General features: G+C 50.5%; 2 protein-coding genes across 2 annotated transcripts; both read right to left on the bottom strand.

Moving 5' to 3' along the window:
- Window positions 1–1,186: 1,186 nt before the first annotated feature.
- Window positions 1,187–7,803, bottom strand: MCIDAS (multiciliate differentiation and DNA synthesis associated cell cycle protein). The gene is made up of 7 exons (XM_019414247.2): window positions 7,374–7,803; window positions 7,191–7,287; window positions 6,921–7,012; window positions 3,676–3,748; window positions 2,886–3,109; window positions 2,156–2,266; window positions 1,187–1,907 (listed from the first exon to the last, which is right to left on the bottom strand). The coding sequence occupies exons 1-7, from the start codon at window positions 7,488–7,490 to the stop codon at window positions 1,467–1,469; spliced, it is 1,155 nt and encodes a 384-aa protein (XP_019269792.2). The 5' UTR covers window positions 7,491–7,803; the 3' UTR covers window positions 1,187–1,466.
- A 4,352-nt stretch (window positions 7,804–12,155) lies between these two features.
- CCNO (cyclin O) lies at window positions 12,156–14,866 on the bottom strand. The gene is made up of 3 exons (XM_019414252.2): window positions 14,190–14,866; window positions 13,391–13,576; window positions 12,156–12,873 (listed from the first exon to the last, which is right to left on the bottom strand). Exons 1-3 carry the CDS (start codon window positions 14,571–14,573, stop codon window positions 12,388–12,390), a joined length of 1,056 nt encoding a protein of 351 aa, XP_019269797.1. The 5' UTR covers window positions 14,574–14,866; the 3' UTR covers window positions 12,156–12,387.
- Between the last annotated feature and the right edge of the window lie 72 nt (window positions 14,867–14,938).

Raw genomic sequence — 14,938 nt, 5'->3', positions numbered from 1 at the left:
TATGTGTGCATGTGCGCACACACACAAATATACACATTATATATATACATATATATATACATACATATATATACATATTATATATATACATACACACACAAATATATATACTTTTTCACATGAAATATGCCGTTTTCTTAAAATCACTTATGTTTTTATCAACAAGGTTTGCTTTTTGTGTGATTATTCTGTTCAGACATATAAAATTATAATTAATATAAAATAAACCATAAATCTTACAAAATTATATGAATGATCATTACAAACAAATGTGTTTAGCACCTATTTTGTAGGTAGCTCATTGCCTCTACTTTATCGCCCTAAGGCAAGTGTTTTAGCTGTCTCTCCTAATTTTTTATTCTTCCAGCCAGGATAAAAGTTTTCAATAGTAAGAAAATTAAGGGTCCTTCTAGGACCAGGGGAAGTTGAGTGATGTAATTAAACAATCACCCAGAAGCCTGGCTTCTGGACCTACAATCTTTATTAATTTTTTAATATATAATTTATTGTCAAATTGGTTTCCATACAACACCCTGTGCTTATCCCAACAGGTGCCCTCCTCAATGCCCATCACCCACTTTCCCCTCTCCCCCCCCCCCCCCGCCCCCCGCATCAACCTTCAGTTTGTTCTCAGTTTTTAAGAAGCTCTTACGGTTTGCCTCCTTCCCTCTCTGTAACTTTTTTTTTCCTCTTCCCCTCCCCCATGGTCTTCTGTTAAGTTTCTCAGGATCCACATATGAGTGAAAACATATGGTATCTGTCTTTCTCTGCCTGACTTATTTCACTTAGCATAAAACTCTCCAGTTCCATCCACATTGCTACAAATGGCCAGATTTCATTCTTTCTCATTGCCAAGTAGAATTCCATTGTATGTATAAACCACATCTTTATCCATTCCTCAGTTGATGGATATTTAAGCTCTTTCCATAATTTGGCTATTGTTGAAAGTGCTGCTATAAACATTGGGGTACAAGTGCCCCAATGCATTGGACCTACAATCTTTAAACGACTAGTGAGAAAACCTGGAAGTTCCCAATAATGCTTCTTATTATAGAAAATTACTTAATCTCTTACAGGCTCCTTTCCCTTCTTATAAAACTAGGGCATTATACAAATATAAAATAGCTAAGTGATTTCTAAGTCCTTTCCACTCTAGAAGTACATAATTCAAAGCTACTAAAATAAATACTTTTAAAATTGAGATTTATATGTGTGTTTACACGCACACATACAGCACACACTGTGGAAGGGAAGGGAATATACAGTATTTTATACCAGGACTGTGCAGGACATCATTATCGAGACGTTTTGGTGTCTGAAAAAAAAAGTTTCAGGGTGGCATTCGCCCAGCAGAGGGAGTCCTTCTGAAGCCAGTTTCGCGAAACAGTTCCCAATTAGCCTCCCAATTAGCCTCCAGGCGCTTCAGTCCGGATACAGGGCAGTGTTTGGGGGAACATCATCCCAGCTCAACTGGGGACCCAGCGGAATTTGTATCCCCCGTTGGAGGTCCGAATGGTGAAGGCATTGCCCTGGGGGAAAGCGAGGGTGCGGATGGTGCTATGGCTGCGGATGGGGGTGCTGAAGGAGCCACCCTCTTCTAGCTCACTGCGGCTCAGGTTTAGCGCGCTCCGGCTGCACTCTGTGCGCAGCCCCCGGAAGGTGCCGTGGAGGTTCCCTGGCATGTCATCCCTACTCGCGGGCTCCGGCTGTAGCCGGAGCCGCTTGGGGTCGCGGCTCTGCAGCGCTTCATCGCAGCGCTCGGAAATCTCCCTCAGGATGGCGTCCACTTCCGCGCAATCCTGCCCCGCAGCACTGAACAACTCCTCCAGGCTCCTTTTGGCTGTCGCCTTGAGCAGGAAGGGTTCGGCTGTCGACCCGCAATCCCGGGACTGCGTGATCATCAGCTTCTACAAAAGATGGAGGGGCGCCAAGCTGGGGCAAGCCGGACTCTCTTGGTGCGGGGTGCGCAAAGAAGACCTGGGTCCCTTTCGAACTCCGCGGACTCCGATGCAAGCTGCCAGTGGCTCAGCAAGCTCCCAGCAGCCTCCACCTGTCTCCCAACTCTCTCTGGGTCCCAATTCTGGGGACTGGGGGAGGGGTGCACAGGAACATTTCCGACGTCCTGCAATGACCCACACTCCCGCGCCCCACTTACATCCAGCACCGAGGCCAGGTGCCGGGTCCGGCTGGCAAGTTCCTTCAGTTGCACGTTCCGCTCTTTGAGCGAGGCGATCTCCTCCTGCTTCTGGGTCAGCGTCACGTGCAGCTGCAAGAGGAGACCCAAACATTAAAAGGTAGGCCACTGTGGTCGGTCTCATCTGTATACTCTGCATGAATTATACCAGGGGTCTAACATCTAATCTGGAACTGGGGGCCGAAGGGCATTTACACTGGTGAGAATAATAATCGCTTTTGTTTATTTGACTTTTGTTTGTTTTACAAAGCACTTGGACAAAATGTATCTTGATCCTCCGTGTACTGTGGTGGTGAAGAGGACGAACTTGGGCAACAAGCAGATCCAGGTTCTGCCTCAGAAGTTCAATCTTCCTATACCTCAGGTTCCTCATCTGAGAAATGGGACTACTATCTTGTTCAGTGATTGTAAGTATTAAATGAGAAGAGAAAGTAAATGGATAAGCACAATATCAGGCATATAGGAATGCTGCACTAAATACTGGTGTCTGGCAGGATTATTCCCACTTACTGCGGTTGGCAACAGGAGAGGCCCTGGAGCAATCGCAGTTCTGTGAAGCCCTCGCCCCGCCCATCCACTGGTTTTGCCTCACGGAGGGACACATGCCAGCTCCTGCCACCCCCACTTCCGCCCGGAGCTCCATACCCAGTCCCCACCCCAGGATTCCTGGAAGCCAGCCCAGTGTCCCTACTTGGTTATTCTCAACGAGCGCGTCCCCCAATGCCCTCTGGTTCTGGTCGGCCACTTCCTTCCAGTACTGCTCCGGCCGGGGCACGTCTGGAGGGGGCAGCGGCGGTGACTGCAGTGCCCTTGGGTCCAGCGGCGGAGAGAGACAGGGCCCAAATGGCAATACGTTGCCAGGAGTGAAGGGAAAGTCTCCGCCGGTCAGAGGAGGCGACATCAAAGAGGATGAGTCTGAGGAAGAGTGGGAGCTAGGTTTGCAGCCTCAGACGCGTGCCCAGCTAGCTACAGGGACAAGACGCCACTCCGGATGTAGGATTTGTGGGAAGATCTTGTTAAGTAAAGTACCCCTCACTCTGCAATCCCTACGATTCCCAGGCCCTTTCTAATATCTTCCTCATACACAGCAGGCACTCAATATATGCCTGTTGAGCTGATCTGAATAGAATCGCCACCGTGGCCAAGACAAACCTGTCCGAAGTCACACCGGTCCGCTGTTCTGTACACTCTTGTCACCCAGCCTCTCCCTGACCACATCACAGCGTAGGGCTCCCTCTCCCAGAGCTCAAACCGACAAGCTGAGAAAGCTCTAGAGATGCAGCGATTCATCTTCTCAGTGAGAAAGGGTGGAGTCTCATAAATACGCAAGGGCCTGACCCATTGAGGAGTTACTGACGACGTCGACAGGTGCTGGGTTTACCGCCTTCGCCGCCACGAAACCGAAATCTGAACTAGTTTGATTTTCGGAGTGGGGGAACACCTCTGCCTCCTTTATTTAACTGCAAGGAGACTGCACTTGCCTGCAATGAGATCATCCACTGTGTCTCTGAAATCCTGCAGATCAAAGTCCGCAGCAGTTTGCAGGGACTGGTTCTGGAAAAAAAACGGAGGTGTAAACTAGTTAATGTCAATTCCAGCAGGTCTGAAACTCGTTGCAGACCGAGTGTCGTCCTCCCGGACTTGGCAGCGGGTCTGCACGCCCTCTCGTATGTTCGCAGCCAAGCCTCATACCTGCAAATCAAAGCCCCATTCCAGGCTTGGAATCCAGCAGGCTTGCACTGTCACGGTGGGGAGCGGGTGACTCGAAGCAGGGACCCGGCTCCAGAGGGTTCCGAAGGGCGCCGAAACTGTGCAGGCTGTTTGAGGCATGGGTCCTTCCGCGCGCATCGTCTTGCCCCCGTCCCCACCTCCTGCAGCCCGCTGCCCCTGAGCCGCCTCATTGGCCCGCCACCAGACAACCAGCTGTCTCCGTGTTGGCCCGTTGAGTTCTTCCAGCTCTCTCTGCACCTCAGTTCAACTTACCTCCGACCCGCCACAGAGCTAGTGCCCTAAGAGAGTGGGTGTGCGTACGCTCCGTCTTTCCTCCCAAGACCCTACAGCGTGGAGTGTCTCCAAAGAAATAACTTGAGGCTATATATCCCGCCAAGGTTCGGTCACAGCTAAACCACCTTCTCCCCATAAGGGAGGGAAAGGTAGGCTATGAAGAAGGGGCAGGAATGGTATGGAAACCGTTTCTGTTCAGCACCCAAGTGTGGACTCTATTGCTCTTTTGTTTCTCAGTAAGAAGTTTACTTTTCCTTTACACTGTGATGCACCCCAACATCCTGACACCTGGTTCCTGCAAGGTGCCTGCGCGCGGCTGGCAGCCCCTGGACATTCTTATTCCCTTAATTCGTAGACATTTAGAGTTGACAAACTCTTTTACACAGAGTCCCTATGTTAATTTCCATGCCAATGTAGGAAGCAGGCAGGGCCCAGGAAGTGACTCCAACCCCTTTGATAAAGAATCTCGAGCTCAGAGAAATTGAATTGCCCCAAGTCATCCAACTCCGAAATGTAACCAGAGAGAATGATGGTGACTAGTTCAGTCTTTTTTCCTCTATGCCTCACTGCCTCTAGCTTTCATCTTTTTTAAGGAGAGCCTGGCTTCCAATGAACACAGCACTGGAGAAGAGGAAAGAAGATTCTCAAGGCACATGGTGTGAGGGAAGGTATCTAATATGCCCATAAGAAATATCTATTCTATTGATTCCACTATTATCGATTGATTGATTCCTTTGGGTTAATCATACTCATCTCCCCAAAGCTTTTGTTTACTATTCAAATATTGCTGAGAAGAGGAACCTAGTCTGGCCCTCATCTCAAAGAAAGTACAAGTATCAGCTTTCCTCAAGGAGGAAAACTTCAATCCAGGAGGCCTCAAGCACCAGTTGGGAACTGAGGCTATATGGGGCAAAGTAGCTTAGAAAGGGCTCAGACAAATCCTGAAACATTCTGTCCTGGTTGAAGGAGGTGCCTCAAATGAAACCAGACTCATTTTCCAAGGGCGGAAAGGTCCTCCTCGTAGTAGAGATTCAGCTAAAGATCTTACCACGAGGAGACTTGAGGCCAACCCGAGAACTGGAGCCCAGGAAATGCTTCCTTGCATGCTTTCCCAGGTCCCTGGCTCATTCTGGACATCAAATACTTCTAGAGAGCTTCCTCTCTCTGTTCACCTTACCCAGCAGGAAGGAGGCTAGGAAATTTGACCTGAATGTGCATTGCCCAGAGTCTTCCCAGGGGATCTTCCTCTAAGTGGTCTCTTTCTTTCTGTACCAGCTCTGTCTTCTCCAGGAAAAGTTCTGGACCTCTTGGTTCATCTGGTAGGAGCTCTGTGCTTGAAACTTTGAATCCTACCTTCCCAATTAAATACAAATCTGGCATTTTCCCAAACTACAATGGCAGCGGGGGGGGGGACAGGGGAAGAGGTTAATACACAACATGATGTAAATTTTAAGTTGTGAATACTCAAGCAAAAATTCAACAAGATCCTGCTTGGTTTTCATTACTTGCAAAATAGGCATGTTAGAATAAGGGAGTGATTGGGCCTCTGGGTCAGTTGAAAGATGCTCAAGTTTTGTCTTTCCTTATTTGAGCATCCAGATATAAAAAGAAAAAATAAAATGGCATCTACAGGGCAATGCCCACTCTCACCACTTGCCTTAACAATCTGCTCTCAGTGGTCACCTACCCTGAGTCCATCTGGGCTCTAACCCAATTCCAAAGGCACTTAGGGGAAGCCTGGAAAGCTGTGTTCCACCACTAACCTCGGTTCTGGGAGGTGGTCATATCTTTTGGAATGTTCAGTGCTGGGCATTTCCCCACGGACCCCATGTGCCAAGGGCCTGCTGCTGGGAAGCTGGAACCGACACTTTTCCTGTAGGTTGCATGCAGCTAAGACCTCCTGTCCTTCTGGGCACTTCTTATCCCATTGATGAGCCAACCAGACTTCTGGCTTCCCAGACACCAGTGCTGGGAGGCTCCATCATCTACCCCTGGCAAGTGGTAGAAGTCGGATGGGAGGAAGAAAATAGGTTTTCGAGGAAAAAAAAAAGTCAAAATACCTCTTTGCCCCATGAGGGTAAGTGACACGAGCCTTTGCAGGGGGAGAAAATGCCTTTTATAAAGGGCCCAATTGCTGAAGGGCCATCTCTGCAAAGAGGAACGTTTTCTGTCAGATTTCTTCCAGAGTTCTTTGAACTTGGTCCCTCTTCCCCTAAATGTAAACTCTTTTCGTCTTTTCCAGTCTTGATCGAGTAGTTATCCTCCAATCTTCACACTCCTTAGATACCCAGGGAATGAAAACTGTTAGTGAATAGCCAAGAAGGGAATGTGGGGGCACTGACAGGGCAGGTACCAGGTACCCAGCTCTTAAATTTGCTCCCACCTACTCGCCTGGTTCCTCAGTGCGCAATCTCCACATTGCTTTGTCACAGCTCCAGGGAAAAGATGGGGAGAACGGGAGACCCCTTCCCAGGAGGGTAGTCCTCCAAGTGAGCCCCTCTGTTCCAGGTTGGTCAGAGCAGCTCTGAGAATACGGCCGTCGCCACGGACTACGAGACAGGAAGAAGTTCCGGTCCTTGGGGCTGAGATTCCAGCACTACGTCTGCCCCCACTAGCCAAACGTGCCTGCGCTCCCCACTTGAGATGAGCCTTTGCGGAAAACGAACCCTTGACTCCTGAGTCGGAATCGGGGCTGTTCGGCTTCCAGAGTGAGGGGAGATACCTGCAATGCAGCCAAGTCACCACTAGGCGGCGCGTCGGACCCGAGTAGCGAGGAGCAGTCGGCGAGGTCCTGCAGGTCTATGGTGGTGAGCGCTGCGCGGGTAGAACCGGAGACACGCGCGGCGGACCCTGAACCTCCCGGCCAGGTCTCGCCGCTGGCATCCCCGCCAGGACATCCGGGCCCCGGGAAGAAAAGCGCTTCCCAGCCACGCGTGCCCCACCCACCCGGTTTGGGGAACCCGAGGGATCGCGCGGGAGCCACTGGGCTCACCTGGCAGCGCAGAGAGCTCCGCGTCCCGCCGATCTTCGTAGACCGACACTGGGCTGCCGCCGCTGCAACCAGGCAAGAACTTCCGCGGAGGGGCGAACTACCGGACACAGAAACGGTGAGCATGGATCAGCCCCGGGGACCCGGAGCGTACGGACCCTGCCCGGCACCGACCCGCAGCCCCACCTTCTTCTCCAGCTTCCCGGGCTTGCTGAAAGGCCGGCCCCGCGGCTCCAACATCCTGTTGGGGCAGATGCTGTCGAAGGCTCGGCGTCCCGCCGCGGCGCCCCCGCACGACTGCATCCTGTCTCCCCTGCCGCTTCGGCCCAGGAGCCAGGTGCCGGTTATTCGGAGGCGGCGACAGGGGCTGGCTTGGCGACCCAAACTCAGCGCTCCGCCTGGCGCCAGCAGGGGAAGGCGCGTGGCCGGGTTGGAGGCGAAGGGTGGCTGTAGAGGTGTGGAGGGAGGGCCGAGTGGAGAGGGAAGACTCGCCGAGCGGGAGGGGCAGCTCGCGCCTGAGCGCCAGAGGTGGCGCCTTCGGCCCGTGACAATCTGCGCGCGGGCGGAGGCGTTAAACCTAACCTGGCAACGCGGATTCCCCTGGGAGCTGCGAGCGCGCGGCCCCGGCCCGCGAGCGCCCTTTTGGTGAGCGTTGGCGCCGCAGCCTCCCGGCTGTGCCAGAGAAAGGGAGGGAATGAGGGCGGAGGAACCCCACTGTTCCCTAACTGGGCACCGCCTTCCGGCTTTTGGGCAGCAGAGATGGAGAAGTTAATGATTCTTACTTCATTTTCTTCCCACCCCAACCATAAGGCACGAAATAAACGCAGAGTGACACTCGCCAAAGCCAGACCGTCCTGTAGGATTTGGTGGGGGTGTAGAATGATGGCAGGACTCCCCAGAACTGCCCCCACATTAAAGAAGACCCTTCCCCCAAGGCTGGGGGCGCACTTCTGGTCTTGATTTACCGACTTGCACGTGTTTTCTCTGGGCTTGATACTCTGTATACCTTGCCCCACACTTTCCGGGGCAGAGACGTCTGGGTACAGCCTTTAAAAGAGGGTCAATAAAGGAAAAGCGACATCTACAAATTCTCCACCCGTTTCTGAAAATGGCACACTGGACGATCCAAAATCCCCTAAAACCCTAGTCTCTTTCTCCCCAAGGGCTTATCTGTCCACCTGTCCACCGCACATTTGGAAGTTCTCTGCACTGCTGACATTGCTTGCTCTGGGAAGTCTTGGCTGCCCTTTCCCAGCCCCAAGCCTCTCCCAGGAAGGGGCGTCTCTAAATTCCTGGGTGAGGGATCTCTGTCAGGACCACTCATATCTATCCAATTTGAACAATTATCTAAAATTATTTTTGTAACCTCCCATTGGGCACCTTGTTTGTATCTTTTTTTTTTCTTTTCAAATTTTTATTTAAATTCTAGTTAGTTGACATACAGTGCAATATTGTTTTCAGGAGTAGAATTTAGTGATTCATCACTTACATATAACACTCAGTGCTCATCATAACAAATGCCCTCCTTCATGTCCATCTAGCCCATCCCCCACCTCCCTCCCTCAACCCTCAGTTTGTTCTCTATCTTTAAAAGTCTCTTAAGGTTTGTTTCCCTCTCTTTTTCTCCACTCCCATATGTTCATCTGTTTTGTTTCTTAAATTCCACATGAGTGAAATCATATGGTATTGTCTTTCTCTGACTGACTTATTTTGTTTAGCATAATGAACTTTAGCTCCATTCACCTCAATGCAAATGGCAAAATTTCATTCTTTTTGATGGCTGAATCATATTCCAATATGTACACATACCCCACATCTTCTTTATCCATTCGTCATTTGGTAGGCATTTGGGTTCTCTCCATAGTTTAGCTATTGTTGATAATGGTGCTATAAACATCTGGGTGCATGCACCCCTTCAAATCTGTATTTTTGCATCCTTTGGGTAACTACCTAGTAGTGCAGTTGCTGGATCATAGGGTAGTTGTATTTTTAACTTTTTAAGGAGCCTCCATACTGTTCTGCAAAGTGGCTGTAGCAGTTTGCATTCCCATCAACAGTGCAAGAGGGTTCCCCTTTCTCCACATCCTGGTCAACACCTGTTATTTCTTGTTGTTAGACCAGACAGGTGTGAGGTGGTAGCTCATCATGATTTTGATTTGTATTTCCCTGATGATGAGTGATGTTGAGCATGTTTTCATGTATCTGTTAGCCATCTGGATATCTTCTTTGGAAAGATATCCAAAGAATATGTGTCTTCTGCCCATTTCTTAACTGGATTATTTGGGTCTTTTTTGTTTTGTTTTTATTTTAGAGAGAGAGCATGAGCCAGGGAGAGGGGCAGAGAAAGACAGAATCTCAAGCGGATTCCATGCTGAGTGTGGAACCCAAGGCACATGACCCTGAGATCATGACCAGAGCCAAAATCAAGAGTCGGACACTCAAAATACTGAGCCACCCAGGTGCCCCTGGATTATTTGTTTTTTGGGTGTTGAGTTTGATAAGTTCTTTATAGATTTTAGATACTAACTCTTTATCCAATATGTCATTTGCAAATATCTTCTCCCATCCCATAGGCTGCCTTTCATTTTTGTTGTTTCCTTCATTGTGCAAGCTTTTTATCTTGATGAAGTCCCAATTGTTCATTTTTGCTTTTGTTTCCCTTGTCTCAGGGGAGACATATCTAGTAAGAAATTGCTCCTCCTGAGGTCAAAGAGGTCGCTGCTTATGTCCTTCTCCAGTATTTTGACGATTTCCTGTCTCACATTTAGGTCTTTCATCCATTTTGAATTTATTTTTGTGTATGGTGTAAGACAGTGGTCCACTTTCATTCTTCTGCATGTTGCCGTCTAGTTTTCCCAACACCATTTATTGAAGAGACTGTTTTCTTTCCATTGGATATTCTTTCCTGCTTTGTTGAAGGTTAGTTGACCATACCTTGTTTGTGTCTTATACGGACTAATATTAGCGAAAATCTTCTTTTGAGGTGGCATAATCCTTTTTATTTGCATCTATTATCTGGGTTAATAAAGACATCCCTTATACTAATGGAGATGATTCTACAATAGTAGAATTAGAATAGACTTAGAGACTTTTTTGACCCATCTATAGATGTGGGGACCCAGTTGAGGTGAGGTTAGGCAGGTAGAGTTGGTGTGGTATCACTGATGGAGAGGAGCTCTGGCTTTAGGGTCAGAGTGCCTGAGGATTGGAACCAGGATCCACCAGATCAGTGAACCCCAGATCTTTAGGAAAAGCACTTGGCTGGCTCAGTCAGTTGGAGCATGCAACTCTTAATCCTGGGCTTATGAATTTGAGACTCACGTTGGGTGTGGAGATTCCTTTAAAAAAATACAATCTTTTTTGTTAAAGGAAAAGCATAACACTGACTTCAAAGAGGTGCTATGAAGATGAGATCATTTATGTCATGCAACTAGTGCTTGTAAGTTAATATTATTGCTGTTGTTTTAAGGAAGCTTTTCAGCTACACCTCTAGCCTCCCACAACCTAGTCCTGGCTCTTCTGGTCCCTGAGTAGCCTAGTCACTAGCCAGTCCATCCTCCATCCCTATCCAACTTCCCAATCTGTAAGAGGAGTAGGAGAGCTCTTAGTATTGCGTTTTGGGGAGATCTCTACACATGGAGACCAATCCCAGATTTTGCTGAATACACTCATTTCTCATCAGTGAGTTCCAAAGCATAGTATAAAAATAGAACCATTGTACACAAAAATGTGGCAAAAAGAGCTGGAATAGCATGCATATGTGACTCCTAATCTAGGTGATTCTGGCACCAACTCACCCATATCAATGTTGGCTGAGTGATGGAGTAAAAACAACTTCTCCCCAAAGTCACTCTTTTGTAGAAGAGCCAGTGGCCCTACCTCCACCCTCAATAGCCCGACTGAGGGCTCTAGATATTTTGGGACTTGAATCAGATGATATGATTTTCCTTTTCAGCATCACAGACCAGCTTTTCCTCAAACAGCTTGGGGATCACCACTTCCCTATCACTGAGAAAGTTCCTGGAGGCAGAGAAGGGATCTGAAGAGCTCAGAGTAAGTGCTCCTAGTGCTGGAGAGGATGGGGAGGATGCTTGTGAAAACACGTACAAGGTAGTTTCTCCAAATCTGCTTTGAGCTGTTTGCTTTTCCCCTATATAGTTTCTATTGAATGGAAGACACTGAATAGATAACTTGTCTCACTCCTACCTCAGGAAGAAGGGGTTTTATTTTTGAGCATATCCACAAACCTCTAAGTGGGGGATGTTGAGCAGTGTGGCTGAGGGTGGGACTCTGGAGTCCAATCAACTGCCTTCACATCCTGGTTCCTCTACTATTCTTTACCCACTATGTGGGCCAGTGTTCTTCTATGGAAAATGGGATAATCAACTCGGCCTCATAGTATTGGAGGATTAAAATAATGAATGCTGAACACAGTGCCTGGTCCATTTAAGCACTGAATGATAGCCATGATTACTATGTCATTGTTATTCTGGGCTCACATGCAGCAGGTGTAAGACATATGTAAACTGTTGAACCAAGTGACTGCAGGGTAAATGGCCGTATTTATAGTGGTCACAACTGCCTGCAATGCCTTCATTCCCAACATCTGTTAGTTGCCAGGGTAGCTCTTGCTTTACCCTAGTTCATGGGCATATATAGTCACCAAAGCTTGCCAGCTGGGCATCCTCTGCACCCCAGCCCCTCCAGACAGCATGGCCTGCTGTGGGTTCTATTCAAGTTCACATCCCACCTTCCCTTTGGACCTCTGGGAATGAGCAGTCCTCAGCCTCATAAGAGGGTCACAGGATACAGGCCTATAAGGGACCCTCAGACCTGGTGTTCCCACATAGGTATGCTAACTACAGAGTGGATTGAAGGGAGGCAGGACCCTTCCATCGTTAAGGACAGCCTCTATTCCCCAACTGCTTTCACCTTCCTTCCCTTGAGATAACACGGGCAATCCTAGCATTCAGACAAACCAACACAGATAGTCTTTTTATTGGGGAAAAACTCGGATCTCTCATGTGCTCTTAGGAAAAGAAATAAACAAGGAGATGCTACACTATTTGCAACCTGCAGGATGACCTCGTGATCAAGTAGGAGCCCTGAACCCCTCTGTGGGCCAAAACTGTACTCCTTCAAAGCAATGGCAGAGGTCCAGCAGCTGGGCTAGGATAAAAAAGGAAACCAAAGGTCTCTTTCATTTCAATTTCGGGGACAGGCTGCACTTCTCGCATATCTGGAAGGGCAGCATGTGAGTCAGGGAGGTTTCATTTATGGCCACCAGTAGCTGCAGCTTGCTCAGGCAGTCCTGCAGTGCGGCCTCAGGGTGCCCGCCTAGGCGCAAGTCCACCGGGCGCGGGAGCTGGAGCATACGGTCGGCCAGCGCCAGACAACAGATGGCCAGCAGGGAGGGAGTATAGCTGGTGAAGGCATAGTCGGCCAGGCTCAGTTCCGCCACGCCGCGGGCCAAGGCTTGTGCCTCCAGGGCTTCGGAGACTTCAGCCTGCCCGGCCTCCACGCGGGCGTGAGTGAAATGTTCCAAGAAGAAGCTGATGGTTGGTGCGCCGAGACTGAAGTGCAGTTTGTGCAGCACGATGCACTCGAGGTTGCAGAGTTGCTGCCGGGAGAAGGCACCGCAGCACAGGGCCAGGAGCTGCTTCACGCGTGGCGGGTGCACCTCCACCTGTTAATACAGGGGCGTTCAGACCCCGCAAAGCAGCATTCAGGGCCGGACGCCCACCCCCGTATGAAATTCCGGAGAAAACCAGCACTCCCTCTGTCCCCCATCCCTTCCAGCGAGATAGCTGGGCCGTCGCCTCTGCGTTACTTCCACTTTAATCACCTGGGGTATAGTTCCAGAGTAGTTTCTCTAACTGGACAGTAGTCCAGCTAAAAAAAGGTTTGAGAAGTTTTAAAGACTTTTCCCCCCGGGAGACTAGAATAACAAGGCTACCAAGAGCTGTTGGGACTTACTCTTGGGACTGACTTCAGCCTATTTCTTTGGGGGCCGGGTGAAAGGACTGTTGGTTGGGGGTGGGGGGAAACTGTCAAGTTAAAGCTGTGGGGTGCATACGTTTGGAAATGTATAACAAAATTAATTCAGAAAGCCCAGCACTAAGTCGTGTGCACTTGGAAAGCCGGGTGGTGACCAGAGAGTGGCCAAGAGTTTGGCAGTCCCATAAGACCCCGTGTGCAAGTACCTGTTTGCAAGCGATGAGCAGGGACGTGACCCCCAGTAGCTGGAAGCAGTCTGCAGCCACAGGGGTGGTGGTAAGAAAGCGGTCCAGAGTGTTCACCGCCAGGCACAGCGATTCGAAGGAGAGACGGAATTGGCGATGCACGGGGATCAGCCAGCTAAGCAGCTTACAGCGGGATTCCGCCGTTACCTGCCGGGAGGGAGGTGGGGGGAGGACCGGCTGAGCCTAGCGCAAAGAAGGTCTGCGTCAGGGACCAGCCAAAAAAAACCTAGGGAGCTTCCCTGGAGGAAGGCACAAAGGAGAAACTTAAATGCGCTGGTAACTGGGGAAAAACGGGGCAGCGCTGCTGCGCAGAGAGCAATGGACGGGCAAGGGGCCGGAATGCTCACATTCGTACCTGGCCCTCGGGCCGCGTGTGTATACACATTACCTTGTGTAATCCTCAGATCAATTCAGTGAGAGGAAGGGGCCCCTACTATTCAGATTAAGAAACAAGCTCAGAATTGTTAAATAGCTTGCCCGGGGTCGGGAGGAGTCCTTAGAGCCTAGAAACTTTCTTGACTCGTCTGCATTCTACCGTGTCCCCGCTAACCAGTATGGAAACTTCGGACAAGTCACTTAAGCCATCTAGGCCCCACTCTTCTCCATTTGTAAAATGAGGACGGTGGCCCGGTCCTCCAAAGCCCCTTCCCGCTTGGACTGAGAACCTCCGTGAGCGCAGGCGGGGGCGCTGCGGAGAGCAAACAGCAGAAGAAAGAGCAAGAGGAGAGGCGGTGGGGAGCTCGCTCTACCAGCGCCTCACTTGTGGCTGCCGCGCCAGCGACTCCCGCGGGTGGAAGTGGCTCTCCCTCGCCTTGCGGAAGACGTAGCAGCTCTGACCGTAGTCACGGAAGGTCTGTAGATCTAGCTGCTCCAACTGCTGGGCAGGAGCAGGTAGGGGGCTGCAACCTAGCGCCGCGGAAGCTGCTGGACTATCTGCACCATCAGATCCGGAGCTGGGAGACTCGAACACGTCGCAAACACCGGAGTCGCCGGGGAGTGTGCATGGGCTCAGTGGCTGCAGCGGCTGCTTCCTCCGGAGACGTGGGCGCCTGTTCTTCTTCACCGGGGCGCGGAGGTTCTGGTCGTCCCGCCTCCTAGCCCGGGCGGCGGGGCTCACGAGATTCGTGGGGCAGGGGGTCACCATTATGCAGTCTGGTGGCCGCTCGGTGATTCCCCACCTGCGGGGAACCGGAGGCCCTCAAGAAAGTGCGAAATAGGCTGGCGAAATCGGCGGCGAGGCCCTAAGTACCCGGCGGGCTTCTGCCCTCTACCACACCCCCGGCTTCTCACTGGCTGATTACTGAGCGGCACGAGGCCGAGTTTTCCCGGCTAAAGAACCGCTTCGGAGCGAGCGGCTGGCAGCGTCCGGCTTGCGCAGCCCGCAAGGGAGAGGAGGAGCTACTCGAGTACGAGCGCAGCAGCGGGGAGTTGCTAGCTCCGCGCGCGTCCTGCGTTACCCAGGTAACCCAGGTTAGCAGCTTGAGCGTGCGCGCCTCCAAGGGTGGGGGC

Source organism: Panthera pardus, unplaced genomic scaffold (assembly GCF_024362965.1).
Source record: "Panthera pardus isolate Hobbes unplaced genomic scaffold, ASM2436296v1 HiC_scaffold_2, whole genome shotgun sequence".
NCBI classification, from domain to species: Eukaryota; Metazoa; Chordata; class Mammalia; order Carnivora; family Felidae; genus Panthera; species Panthera pardus.
Note: the sequence above shows the minus strand (reverse complement) of the source record. Positions and strands in the feature narration are given on the sequence as shown.

Coding starts and splice junctions, on each gene's coding strand:
- MCIDAS (XM_019414247.2), bottom strand. CDS start 7,490: ATGCAGTCGTGCGGGGGCGCCGCGGCGGGACGCCGAGCCTTCGACAGC. Junction 3,110..3,675: donor AGTGGATGATCTCATTGCAG/GCAAGTGCAGTC, acceptor ACTCTTCCTCAG/ACTCATCCTCTTTGATGTCG. Junction 2,267..2,885: donor CGCTCGTTGAGAATAACCAA/GTAGGGACACTG, acceptor CTCCTCTTGCAG/CTGCACGTGACGCTGACCCA.
- CCNO (XM_019414252.2), bottom strand. CDS start 14,573: ATGGTGACCCCCTGCCCCACGAATCTCGTGAGCCCCGCCGCCCGGGCT. Junction 13,577..14,189: donor CGCTGGCGCGGCAGCCACAA/GTGAGGCGCTGG, acceptor CCCTCCCGGCAG/GTAACGGCGGAATCCCGCTG. Junction 12,874..13,390: donor TGCTCATCGCTTGCAAACAG/GTACTTGCACAC, acceptor CTGTATTAACAG/GTGGAGGTGCACCCGCCACG.